Here is a 14,599-nt window from a genome sequence, read left to right on the forward strand (position 1 = left end):
ACATAGCGCACACATTCACATGAACACTGCATTCAAATACAGCGTTGCTCCTTGCAGTGATACACATATACGGCATGCTTTCTTTTTTATGCGAAAAACTGAAAAACACGTGTTGCTTGGGCAGCCGAAACTACACGTGCGATCAGAGTATATTAAACGATACGGACATTTGTGTGATTAGATTAAAGCTGATTAACTATAACACCACTGAAATTCCACGACTGACACCCGAATAACGCACACGGCTCCTGAGTATGATACAGATGGGAGTCATCAATACCTGCATTGCTTTTTTGTTGCTCCTGTTTTCCTTAATCATAACTGATCAATCGCCGGAATCGATTCCTGAAAGTAACGTAATAGAATGCCTTGGAGGAAATGGGTAGTCTACAAACTGCGGCTTGGCGATTCAGGGTACAAGGAATTAGATCCTACAGACCATTACAGAGTTGAGTTATTGCAAGCGCAACATCAGCGTCAGAGGTTGAGATTAGCCAGGACTGCTGCACGTCGGCGGCAGCGACGTGACTGGCAGAGGGCCGTCTTCACAGATAAAGTCAGTTTTGTCAGTTCAAAGCTGATGGAAGACGGCGTGTTTACCACTGAGCGTGTTTACGAAGTGCGGCATGTTGCTTTCTGGAGGTCGTGCAGTGGAGGGGGTGTTATGTTGTGGGCCGGAGAGAACACTACCAGTCATCGCTAAACGGAAATTTGACAGCTCAGCGTTACATGGATGACATTCTTGGTCAAGTTGTTCTACCATTTCTGCAATAGCTGCAGTGTGTGTCGGCAAGGCCACATCGAGACCGAATTGTACACGACTTCCTTGCAGTCAACATCGCCAATGTGTTGTCATGGTCTGCACGCTCTCCAGACATATCCCCCATAGAACAACCCTAGGATGCCATGAATCGTCGTGTTCAACGTTCTACAGCCAACCGACAAGAACTGATCAAGGCCCTCCAAATATAGCCTCCGTATTTGTCACAATATTATTTGAATGGCCGTATAACACTGGGTTTACATCAGCAACTGTTTCTGGTGGAATATCTGTCAGATAGGACGGAGACATAATTTGACAAATTTCACAGAAAAGACAAAGTTAACATGTCTTTCTACACTCAGCTAAGGTTCCAAACGGTTTTCTATATAATGAATGCGCATAGAGGCATATTTAGATGGACACGTTACAGTGCGTGCAGTTGGTAATTGTTCGTCAAGGGTACCATTCTGCTCCTGTGAATATTTCATATTTACTGCTAATAATGTCTGTGACGTTTTTCTTATCGTGTCCTTCGGTAAATCATCTTGACAGGTGGTTTCTATAACGGTATATACATTAAACAACATCTAATTGACCCAGCTTCAAGTGTAACATTTGGAGCTGATCCTGAAACAGTCTTGCAACGAATGACTGAGGATGACACCTTGGTTTGTCACTTCCTGTCCAAACAAAAATCAAACAGTCGAAGCATTTGACATCCCGTCACCAAAGAAGGCTAATACTGCTGCATCGGATAGAAATGTTATGACGTTCTTGCTCTGGGATGCCAAAGGTGTTCTTCATGCCGGACTATCATCCAAACACACAACATGTTGTGCTCCACATTTTGAGGCTATTGCAGGTGAAGTTATGACTGAGATACGTGGGGACACAGAGAAATTGTTGTCTCATGTGTGGCTTTAAACTGAATCCCAAGCATGGAGAAAGTTCTTGCCTGAACCTCACTTGGATAAAATCCACCAATACTCAAAGAAAAGGTGTATCAGTGGGAAAGAGAATTATGCTTACAAATAATTGAAATAAATCAAATCAATGTCTTTGAAACCCTCGTATGACTTGTTTTACATGGGTGTAGCATTCCTTCATTTGTTCCAATCACACATTCGCCTTAATTATAATCCATGGTTTGTCAGCATCCTACCAGGACTCCAGTTTTAACCACACAACACTATAATTTCTTATGGAACACGTTTTTATGGATAACAACTTCTTTATTTCGTGAGTGCGACGTTTCGATACAGATTCTTGTACCATTCTTGTACCATTCTTGTACCATTGTCAAGCATTTTGCTTGACAACGGTACAAGAATCTGTATCGAAACGTCGCACTCACGAAATAAAGAAGTTGTTATCCATAAAAACGTGTTCCATATTGTACGTTTCAACTTCTAAAAATGCCACTCAAACAAAAAATAATTCTCTCACATTGTTTAATCTTAAAGTGATGCAATCTCGTATTGATGGATGTACTGAATATTGTTTTTGACAGCTTTCCAGATGTGTCACACGATCTGAGGGAGAGTCAAGAGCCTGTTTATCATAAGAACAAGCATTGTCACTAAGGTGACATAATCCCCCGCCGCAAATTATCAAATCAAACTTAAAAAGTAATGAATGTTTAAGATGAAGTCAACCTCTTTTGATATCTGGCTCTTTAGTTGTTCAAACACACAAATATTTTCAAGACTGACTTTGACCTTGACATGACTGTCATAGTGTATGAAATATGCAAAAGTGGATAGTAAAGAAATTGCTTATTGAAAAATATTCAAGGGAAGTCTTGAAAGTCTATGAAGAAAATCCCGTGAATTCAGGTTAAAATCTTCAGTGTCGCAGTGACCTTGAAAATTATGTGAAGGTCACCAAAATTGACTGGGCCCTGTGCCTTCCCTAGATAAAGCTTGATGTCAAATATGAAGAAAATCCAGTGAATGGTTCTTGGGGTATCTCGGTGACAAGCATAACATGCAGGTTAATATGCTGAAATCTTCAAAGTGTCGGCACGACCTTGAAAATTATGTGAAGGTCACCAAAATCGACTGGGCCCTGTGCCTTCCCTAGATAAAGCTTAGTGTTGAGTATGAAGAAATTCTAGTGAACAGTTCTTGAGATATCTCGCTGACAAGAGTAAAACGTCGCCTTGTGACCTTGAAATGAAGGTCAAGGTCACCAAACCTGACTGGGACCTTTCTTATACTGTGATGAACCTAGGTACCAAATATGAAAAGAATCTAGTCAACGGATCTTAAGATATTCAAATTCGTATGTATTGGCGGAGGGATAATGAAGCAATTCCAACAAACTGCACAGCCTTAGGCTACTTTGCAGGACATGTCCGACAGAGTTTCTCGTATCCTTTCCATCTTTCAAAGGAACAGTAATCTACCAATAATTGTATGATGTATGCAAGTGGTGCCTGGATAAAAGGAAAAGATTTTGACAGTTCACTTCAGTGTTATATTGGTCACCTCAATAAGCATGGGTAGAAACTAGTGGTGTTCCGATTAATTGAAATAATCAAAGATTGGTCGGAGTGTCCAAACGACCAAGCAATCGATCAAATTTTCTCATAATCGAATATAAACGATTTTTTAACTACTTTTATATTCTTTGAAATACTTGACAATGGAACATATCGTTGAAGTTGTCAGTGCCTGAAACCGTGTTTAATTCATAGAAAACTCACTTCACTAACTGAAAAGCCATGACTGAATATTTCTTGAAGACTCCAGGAAGTTTATGTTCATGATATATAAGTCATCACTTTAAAGTAGCAAGTTGCATCATGTTATACATATCTGCAATAACAACCTGGATAGGAAAATCTGAAAAATGACGCTAACTAATTTTTTTCGATGATTGTTCGTTGGTAATGAAGCAATCATCAATTGTGAGATTTCAACCAATTCCCAACACTAGTAGAAACAACTACTGAAACTGATTGATGGTATACATGACCATAACATTATCCAAGACAAGCTGGCAGCATTTGTGTACATGCTGATTCATATATAAAATTAAACCTTATTTCAATCAATCAAAATAAGGATGAATCTGTGATCTGAACCCAGGGTCATAGGATCCTGGCATATGTAAGGGATGCAATCCACACAAAACATTGCTGCACATTACGGTGAGATCAATGTCCCTACACCAGGACACAAAAACTGAATAATTCTGTACAAAAACTGAACACAAAACGTTTTCTGGTCACACAATTTATCGTGGTTTCTTCACTTGACACTGATGCCAGATTGATATGAAAATCTGGCAACTGTTCATAAATTGGTTATAGCAGTGTATGAAATAAGCCCAAACCCCAGCCAGACATCAGGGCTGGTAACTTCAAAATGTTACCAGCCCAAAATGCATTTAACCAGACCAAATATTGTGATTTTACACAGATGTATTGAATATCTAAAAATTTAACAGATCACCGGGCTAGCTAGCTGTAAATTTAGACGTCTCGGGCGGTCGGACGGGCCTTATTTCATACACTGGTTACAGTTTTGGCATTGAGTATATTGATAATTACATACACTGGTTATGGTTTGGGCATTGGGTATATTGATAATTACAGACACTGGTTATGGTTTTAGCATTGGGTATATTGATAACCACATACACTGGTTATGGTTTGGGCATTGAGTATATTGATAATTACAGACACTGGTTATGGTTTGGGCATTGGGTATATTGATAATCACAGACACTGGTTATGGTTTGGGCATTGGGTATATTGATAATTACATACACTGGTTATAGTTTGGGCATTGAGTATATTGATAATTACAGACACTGGTTATGGTTTGGGCATTGGGTATATTGATAATTACAGACACTGGTTGTGGTTTGGGCATTGGTGTATTGATAATTACATACACTGGTTACAGTTTTGGAATTGAGTATATTGATAATTACAGACACTGGTTATGGTTTGGGCATTGAGTATATTGATAATTACAGACACTGGTTATAGTTTGGGCATATTGATAATCACAGACACTGGTTATAGTTTGGGCATTGGGTATATTGATAATTACAGACACTGGTTATAGTTTGGGCATTGAGTATATTGATAATTACAGACACCGGTTATAGTTTTGACATTGTGTATATTGATAATCACAGACACTGGTTAAAGTTTGGGCATTGGGTATATTGATAATTACATACACTGGTTATGGTTTGGGCATTGGGTATATTGATAATGACAGACACTGGTTATAGTTTGGGCATTGGGTATATTGATAATTACAGACACTGGTTATAGTTTGGGCATTGGGTATATTGATAATCACATACACTGGTTATAGTTTGGGCGTTGGGTATATTGATAATCACATACACTGCTTATGGTTTGGGCATTGGGTTTATTGATAATTACAGACACTGGTTATAGTTTTGGCATTGAGTATTTTGATAATTACAGACACCGGTTATAGTTTTGGCATGGAGTATATTGATAATTACAGACACCGGTTATAGTTTTGGCATTGTGTATATTGATAATTACAGACACTGGTTATAGTTTTGACATTGTGTATATTGATAATTACATACACTGGTTATAGTTTTGGCATTGAGTATATTGATAATCACATACACTGGTTATAGTTTTGACATTGTGTATATTGATAATCACATACACTGGTTATAATTTGGGCATTGGGTATATTGATAATTACAGACACTGGTTATGGAAATATTAATGGCAGTCCAACATAATTTTAATCTTCAGGCTTAAAACTGATCAAAATACAGTATTTCAACATATTTTGTATGAATAACAAAGAATATATGACCAAAGAATCAATATGACATTGACACAATAATTTATTGCACAATAGACACTGGCTATATACAAAATGAGATATATTTATGATTGGTACAAATAATGACGGGTCAGTCTGGCTCAGATCTTCCTTGGTCTCTGCTAGTACACATGAACCATCCCATACAAAAACCTGAAAAACTAGTTAAGGATGCTCACATGGTAAAATCAAACAGAATGTCATAGAATAAGGGCAGGGTGACAAAAAAACGGCAAGCTTGTGGGTCATTTTCATCATAATAATTGAGTTAGTGAGCATGGTTCTACGCCGCTTTTAGCAATATTCCAGCAATATCACAGCGGGGGACACCAGAAATGGGCTTCACACATTGTACCCATATAAGAAATCGAACCCGGGTCTTCGGCGTGACAGGCGAACACTTTAACCACTGGGCTACCCCATCGCCCCGTTCATCATAATGAATCACTGGATATCCTCCTCCTGAAGGGCCACCCTCCAACAGAAAAGCACCTGTTATTTCGGAACATGTTAACCTAAAGGTGTAATGGATCAAGTAAACATGGAGTTTGTGTGGAATCAAAGGCCTCATTCTTGATTATGCAGCTACCCTTTTTCAACTAAAAGGGGTACAATATATCACTAACATTCTATACCCTTTGTCTTCATGGCTTGAATCTTACCAGTTTCTGACAAAGTAGTTTAATGGAATTACTCTAGAGATACTCTCCCCAAATATGTCATTTCTTTGTGAGCCTCCAAAATGCCATTCTCTTCCCACAGAGGTTACTTGTCATATCTTCCTACGAACCTCTGTTCTAATACGGCCCTTTCATGGTGCCAGTGTTCAGGATCCGTGATTGGTTGCAATCAGATTTAGTTGTGCAATCAGCGACGTTGTTTCAAAAGTGATCATTTGCAAGGCCTCGGTAATTTCCGTATGCTTCAGGAAAACTAGAACCTCTTACCCAGCGCGATGCGCAAACGTTTCATCTAGACAGAACTCAGTCATGTAATGGCAGATCAATGGCGTCTCCATCGCCCTCGTTGATAAAGGACAAGCTAACCATTAAATGTCTTGTGTGTCACGGCAGAGAATAGGGATATTTGTGGCCCCATATTTGCTTGCATTAGCCAAGTTGGATCTAAGTCGATGTAACACGTGTTCTGATTGGATAGAAAGAAGGGAGATAATTTGTGTTGCAATTTTTTGCTGCTAGGGGATTTTATGAGAACCGGGAAATATGGCCGTATTAGAACAGAGATTCGTAGGAAGATATGACAAGTAACCTCTTTGGGAAGAGAATGCCAAAATACTTGTCCATATCTTTCATAAACTTTCCAAAACTGTATGTTTTTAATCCTTAAAGGTCACATGCAACCAAACAAAACAAACATAATTAAAACACAATTATCACTTATTCATGACATATAATATACATTGCTGATTATGAAAAAACAAATAAACAAAATCATAAACGTACAATCACAAATCAAAAGTGTACTTTGTACTTGGGTTTACTTCCCTCGAAACAAAGCACCCGGGATACCAAACCCAGTCAGAGGGGGGAAAATGCATTTAAGTGTAACGAAGGCTTTCATTGGCGGGTTCATTTGCCGATACACTCAGGGCTTTTTGTGTGTGTATAGAGATGTTGGATTTTGTAAATACCTGCTCATTTTTTGTGTATAACATTTTGCAATCAACAGACACCATAACATGTCATGTGTACAAGTACCACACCTGCCTGTCTGTGTAATTACATATTGTGACAGAGACAGAACTCGGTGCATGAGTCATACATCAATGCGTTTTGTTTATGGTGTATAGCCTGATAGGTGTTAAGTTCAAATTGCATGTGGTCAGTAATCGAGGTTGTGTATTGTGTATTTTACCATGACATTTAAGTATGTTCGTTTTTGATTGGCTGTTACTAAAAAATTAGAAGTGAAAAATTTTCAATAACCACTTCTGAGAGCCGGTTCACTGCGCGTAGGAATATTTTGCACTCATTAACCCTTACATAGGTAAACGAACATGTCGTCTGAAACTGTTACGTTTGACCTCGGCGATTTCTTTGATGTGTTTGGATCGGATATTGAGGAAAATATTGACCCAGCCTGGTTCCAACATGAAATGACTGAACAATCACCCAAAGTAACTCTAAGTACCGAAGGTATGAGTATGTAAACGTCATAATGTCCAGTTTCTAAGCCTCGTAGTCTAGGCCTGTCAAAACACTACTAGGTGAGGTTTGAGAATATTTCGCTCATATGACAACATGCATGCGTGTGTATGTGTATGTGCGGCTGCTTGTACTAGCCCAGACTGAAGCTGGTTTTATAGTGCTAGCCCACTGAGATACCATGCCGCAGTGAAGCATGAATACCCCACTCAGACACATTATACTGACTCCGAGCCGACCAGTCCTTGTTGTACCCATTAATGCCGAGTGCCAGGCAGGGACCAACAAGTACCATATTTTAACGTCTTTTCGTATGACGCGGTCGGGGATCGAACCCACGACCTTCCCCTCTCCGGGCGGACGCTCTAACCACTACACCACGGAGGCGGTTAAACACTACTAAAGGGTAATGAGTGCATATCTAAAACGTGTTTTATTCATGGTGCATATGTCATGGTAGAATGGAGATAATCCTATTGTGTTTACATTTTGGAAGTGATTATAGTTGGTTGAAAGCTGCTAAATGAACTATAATCACTTCCAAAATGTAAACATATTAGGATTATCTCCTAACTGTAATTAGCAGACAGGCAGGCAGACACATAGGTGTCAATAAGATATTGAGTCTTGTCTGTGACAGAGGCATATCTATATCAAAGTTAGAAATTCTGACAATGCTAAATAATGACGTTGATGTTAAGCATCGAACTCAGAAAGTGACTCGGTAAGAAGAATGTGTGGTGAAATAGTCAAATGAAATTATAGAAACAGTTAAATCGGTAATCTCCTGTCATAACATATAAAAAGCTCGCGACTGTGAAATATCAACAAAAACATTAGAAAAATAGCTCACATCAAAGCCTACTCTGAGACATCCCGCTTCCAGGCTGTGCGAACCTATTCACTGCGCATGCGCCATGAGCGCAGCACAGCACAGCCGTTGAAACCACTTTTCACACCAGCTGGGGTGAATCGTTTGAACTCCAATTTCACGGGGGGATTTCATCGCGTTATTTTTCAACTTTATAAGTTGAATTTGCATTTTTGATCATTTGTTACTGTAAGTCCATAACGAAAGGTATCAGAATCTGCAAAGTTGTGTTTTACGTTGCATGTGACCTTTAAGAACTGTGTCCCAAATGTTTTACACTTTTTGATGTACAAACTGTTCTGAATGGGCTGAAAATAATATGAAACAAAACTGATCTCTAAAGAAATACCATGATCCCCAAGCCACAGTTAGACACAGACACCCACCCAAAACCTGAAAGAGTGTACCTAGTAGTACAGCAACATGTTTCTGATGTTTTTACCTATTGTATAGTACCGTGTGCAGTCACCAACCCATGTACTATTCAGCCATTTTTTCCATCTGATCATTACCGGTATGCTGTCAGCCTTCACAGCATGTGTGACCATCCCACCTTGAAACCTATGGCACCTTTCCAATGGTCTATATATATACAAACCTTTAGAGGGAACATGAACAGTGGAAAAAGGATACGTCCAGAATAAAACATATGTCTGAAAGGAAGTTAAGGAAACATACTGGTATAATATATGTAGAAATGACAACGTTTACAAACTCATTGATTTTGTACAAGACATGCAGGGGGGTCACTTACTTTGTACATAAATCTTAAGGGAGGTCAGTCACATTGTACATGCTTCTCCATAAAAATCATCATCAGCCATAAAATATGAATGGTCCCTTAGGCTCACTGACTTGTCTGAGGCATGTTATCGCATTCCAATTGACAATCACAGGATTGTCTGGTTCAGACATAACTTTTACAGTGCACCATCACATAGCTAACCTAGAAATTAAAATACATTGCAAGGGATCATGGAACAATGCGACCCTGCTGTGAGTTACCTCCCTTCTTAAAGTAACTATCCCATCCAGTTGGTTGGCTGTTGTTTAACGCCGGACTCATCAATATTCCAGCTATATGGCAGTTGTCTCTAACTTTAACCAGACAATCCGGTGATCAACAGCATAAACATCCATCTACACAATTGGGATACGATGACATGTAGTCAACCAAGTCAGCAAGCATGACCACCCGATCCCATTAGTCGCCTCTTACAAGCATGGGTTGCTGAAGACCAATTCTAACCTGGAGCTTCAAGGGTATCCCCTTCCAGTACCCAGATCATCCCGGGTATCCCCTTCCAGTACCCAGATCATCCCGGGTATCACCATCCAGTACCCAGATCATCCCGGGTATCCCCTTCCAGTACCCAGATCATCCCGGGTATCCCCTTCCAGTACCCAGATCATCCCGGGTATCCCCTTCCAGTACCCAGATCATCCCGGGTATCCCCTTCCAGTACCCAGATCATCCCGGGTATCCCCTTCCAGTACCCAGATCATCCCGGGTATCCCCTTCCAGTACCCAGATCATCCCGGGTATCCCCTTCCAGTACCCAGATCATCCCGGGTATCCCCTTCCAGTACCCAGATCATCCCCATCCAGGTCATCACCATCCAGTACCCAGATCATCCCGGTATCACCATCCAGTACCCAGATCATCCCGGTATCCCCTTCCAGTACCCAGATCATCCTTCCAGTACCCAGGTATCCCTTCCAGTACCCAGATCATCCCGGTATCCTTCCAGTCATCCAGATCATCCCGGTATCCCTTCCAGTACCCAGATCATCCCGGTATCCCAGTAGTACCCAGATCATCCCGGGTATCCTTCCAGTACCCAGATCATCCCGGTATCCCTTCCAGTACCCAGATCATCCCGGTATCCCCCTTCCAGTACCCAGATCATCCCGGTATCCCTTCCAGTACCCAGATCATCCCGGTATCCCCTTCCAGTACCCAGATCATCCCGGTATCCCTTCCAGTACCCAGATCATCCAGGATATCCCTTCCAGTACCCAGATCATCCCGGTATATCCTTCCAGTACCCAGATCATCCCGGTATCCCTTCCAGTACCCAGATCATCCCGGTATCCCTTCCAGTACCCAGATCATCCCGGTATCCCTTCCAGTACCCAGATCATCCCGGTATCCCTTCCAGTACCCAGATCATCCCGGGTATCCCCTTCCAGTACCCAGATCATCCCGGTATCCCTTCCAGTACCCAGATCATCCCGGTATCCTTCCAGTACCCAGATCATCCCGGTATCACCATCCAGTACCCAGATCATCCCGGGTATCCCCTTCCAGTACCCAGATCATCCCGGGTATCCCCTTCCAGTACCCAGATCATCCCGGGTATCCCCTTCCAGTACCCAGATCATCCCGGGTATCCCCTTCCAGTACCCAGATCATCCCGGGTATCACCATCCAGTACCCAGATCATCCCGGGTATCCCCTTCCAGTACCCAGATCATCCCGGGTATCCCCTTCCAGTACCCAGATCATCCCGGGTATCCCCTTCCAGTACCATGTTGTTCTTGTCAATTCAGGCGATCCTTACAGTCCAAAATTAGACGTATAATTCTCCATATTTTATATCCTTTCATTGAACCTACCAAACAATCCAATTATTTTCTTAAGCAAGTGAAATGCTATATCAGGTTAGATATAGGAGAGATAAAGAGAATTTATTTCAATGATGAATGGGTCCAGATTATCTGTCATGCAATAGTACACATTGTAATCAATAATACACCATTCCTCATGGTAGAAGAGAAAGCAAACCTATCAATTTGGTTGAGAGTATTTTCTTTATCACAGTCAATAATCAATTCTAAAGAGACAGCTATGTTTTTGTTGATAACCTGTGAACATATAGCAATAGTGGTAAAATGATGCAGCATGTTTCTCATCATAGAAATGAGATAAAAACAACGTACAATCAGGGACCATGATAGTCATTCATAATGTACATCACTTGGACCAAAAACAAAATTCTTAGCCAATAAGCATATCTGTAATGCACCTGTATGACAGTTTCATGTGTGTCATTATACACACTTATGGTTCAAGGATACGAATAAGCCCCCAAAGACTCCATTAAAGAAGGGAATCCTCCTGGTGACAAAATAACTGTTCCATCTCGACCCTGCCTTTATCAACAGCATCATCTGAAAATAGACATGACACAGCTGTGTAACTGAACATGGTAGGTAGTCTCAGTTTCTTTGTTTCAGGTTCATTAATATTCCCGCTGTCAGTTTGAAAATATTCCAATCAGGACCTGACAAACCAGATCAGATGGTTAGGTTGGATGAAATAGTTCATTGAGTGTTACTGTTTTTGTATCCTGACAATATGGGGCAATGCTCCCAATATCGACCACTGGTTTCTGGTTATAAGCTGGTTATTTGATATTGCTGGAGTCATTGCTAATCACATTACAAAACAACATGAACATATGATCATTATGATAAATCCAAAATGCCAACAGTATCAGTCTGTGTACCAATAACTACCATCTAACGAGCAGACAATCTGCAACAATTATCTGTGTCAACCATTATTTAATGCAAGCAGGACTTCTTATTTAGGATCTGGCAAAGTATTTCTGTCCATGTAGAATGAGGAACATCATGCAGCAAATAATGTCCATGGTAACAATTCAACTTACTGACAACAGGAAGGCTGTGATGAAGTAGAAAGCAAAGCCGTATAGAGCTGTCAATCCCAGGATACCAGCCGTGGCCCCAGACAGTGCTGACAGAGAGGTACGGCAGTACTCAATGATGGACGAGTTTCCTCGCACTGCCAGTTCACTGTACGCCACCACATCTGCTGTTCATGAAACACACAAAACGGAGATCACATTGACTCAGCTTCAAGTTCATTTCCTTCATTAGTGTTTTGAATAGAAAGAGTAACATGGCTGAACAGTTTTAAACAGTATTCCAGCTATATCACCTGCATGTCATTGTCAACTTCAGCATGTTCATCATGGCAAATAAAATTCAAGGTGATGGTGGATATTAGGGTGGATGAGATTTCTTTGTTAGTCATTCTGTTGCCAGTATTGCTGATGTAACATGATGTAAAATGTAAAAGAACAAAACACTTTGAGGTTGAAGATGATACATTCGAGAATAGGTAAGTACTTCTTTCCCTATGGAATAATGTGCTTGAGAGTAATATCAACCAGATCTACTCCTATATAGACCTACACAGAAAGTACATGCAACAAATTCACAATATGACCCCTAGTGTACAGTAGGCAACCCTGTGCACTTAAAAGAACCCACGAATCCGTTGGTATATGACCAGATGGTGGCCACATGAATACGTGCATACCCCTAGCTGTGGGTACAGCAACGTGCAGTAAACTTGGACAAAGTACTGTGACTATATGTCCCAGTCCACCCAACTGTGAATGGGTACCTCATAAGGATGGGAAAGTGCAATAACTCAGGGCGCCTAGTGGCTGCAAGAGTTGTATGATCCTCAGAGAGTTGAGATTGATAATAAGATGTGCGGTTGAGACATCCAATGATCGAGAGCCTTGAGCATGCACTAGTGCATAGATATGTGTGTTATTATATATATAAATATCCAACAATAATAACAGTAATAAATATAACCCAAGTCCTGTCTCCTTGGGGTTCAGGTCGTGAGGTCTGACATAAAAAGTGATATACAGGTATACATGGTATATCAATAAGTTTAGCCATACATAGACACATCATTAAAAGGCATGAGTATATGTAACTTGGAGTGTCGCTTCTAATCATTAAATGAAGATATATGTTTTCATAAGGGGAGTAGTGCACTTTACCGGGGGCACTTTTTTTCAGATTAATTAGGTCTGCTGGGGCTCGAACACATTTCGCCGGATTACTGACTTCGTTAATTAGTGACGAAATTAGCGGACGTTCTACCTCGGGACCACAAGCACCATCCAAGTTAACTTAATGAGTGCTCGTTTAACAGGTCATCAGCACAGAAGTGACACGGAAGCGAGTGAAATTAAAACAACCATTGCGTTAGTACTTCCGCTGTGCCACGCCCTAACCCTAAGGATAGTAAAGGGTACCTAACCCTCAGGATCGAAAAGGGTGCCATACCCTAACCATAAACCCTAGGGACAGTAAAGGGTACCTAACCCTTATGATCGGAAAGGGTGCCATACCCTAACCCTAAGGATCAGAATGGGTGCCATAATCTAACGCTCAGGATCATAAAAGGTTCTTAGACTTTAAAGATGTGTCAGCTCCCTAAGGATCAGAAAGGGTAGTACCTAATGCTAAACCCTGAGGATGGTTGACCGGCAGTGAAGGGAGACGGAGCAATTACAGCGGTATAACAAGACAGTGCTGGAGACAGCACAGTAGCACAATAACTGCCCAGCAGCAAGCCGCGAGGGCTGCGCCCGGGAAAGTGCACTCTAGGCAATAAATCAAATGTAGACGTATAAAATGGTTCATAAAACGTTTTGCATAATAATTAGCCGACAGTCGCAGTTCTGGGCTAGATAATCATAAAATGACGGATAAAATGCTAAAGGCCTACAATAAGTGGATTTAATACGTTGTACAATGTAGATCTAGCCCCGTGAATATAGAAATTCTAACCATGCACCTGCACATACAGGCGAACAGTTAGTTGTAGCAGTACATAACTACGACATTGCTGGAATCAACTTTATACTGTAATCCACTGAAATTGGCGTTTCCCGCAAATCACGGATTAACGCATGTATCAAACCTCATGAATTAAAATAAAAGCCTATGTTACAATTCTACTTATGTTTCGGAGGTCAGATATCACACAATCACAGAGAGCATATGAGTTTACCCCGGCGGCTCTTTCGCGTGCGAACTGCTATGGTGGTCGCCATTTTCCTTCTGCGCGGTACTAGGATCACGGAAGTCAAATGATTGATGATTGGATATGTATCCAGTGATAAT

General features: G+C 40.8%; 1 protein-coding gene across 2 annotated transcripts; it reads right to left on the reverse strand.

The window, feature by feature from the left end:
• Positions 1–5,602: 5,602 nt before the first annotated feature.
• LOC124284392 (ER membrane protein complex subunit 6-like) lies at positions 5,603–14,547 on the reverse strand. Of its 2 annotated transcripts, none has more exons than XM_046720481.1 (5): positions 14,487–14,547; positions 12,313–12,473; positions 11,717–11,809; positions 9,268–9,287; positions 5,603–5,751 (listed from the first exon to the last, which is right to left on the reverse strand). In XM_046720481.1, the coding sequence occupies exons 1-5, from the start codon at positions 14,527–14,529 to the stop codon at positions 5,721–5,723; spliced, it is 348 nt and encodes a 115-aa protein (XP_046576437.1). In that variant the 5' UTR covers positions 14,530–14,547; the 3' UTR covers positions 5,603–5,720. The 2 variants fall into 2 exon arrangements, with proteins under 2 accessions (XP_046576437.1, XP_046576436.1); XM_046720480.1 differs by having other exon boundaries at positions 12,313–12,476.
• Between the last annotated feature and the right edge of the window lie 52 nt (positions 14,548–14,599).

Source organism: Haliotis rubra, unplaced genomic scaffold, assembly GCF_003918875.1.
Source record: "Haliotis rubra isolate DU_JTF1 unplaced genomic scaffold, ASM391887v1 Scf336, whole genome shotgun sequence".
Classification (NCBI taxonomy): Eukaryota; Metazoa; Mollusca; class Gastropoda; order Lepetellida; family Haliotidae; genus Haliotis; species Haliotis rubra.

Excerpts from the sequence above, each read along its gene's own strand:
- LOC124284392 (XM_046720480.1), bottom strand. The coding sequence starts at position 14,529 with ATGGCGACCACCATAGCAGTTCGCACGCGAAAGAGCCGCCGGG. Across the intron at positions 12,477-14,486 it reads CACGCGAAAGAGCCGCCGGG|CAGATGTGGTGGCGTACAGT; the intron begins GTAAACTCATAT and ends TTTCATGAACAG. Across the intron at positions 5,752-9,267 it reads ACATATGTTTTATTCTGGAC|GTTTTTGTATGGGATGGTTC; the intron begins GTATCCTTTTTC and ends CTAGTTTTTCAG.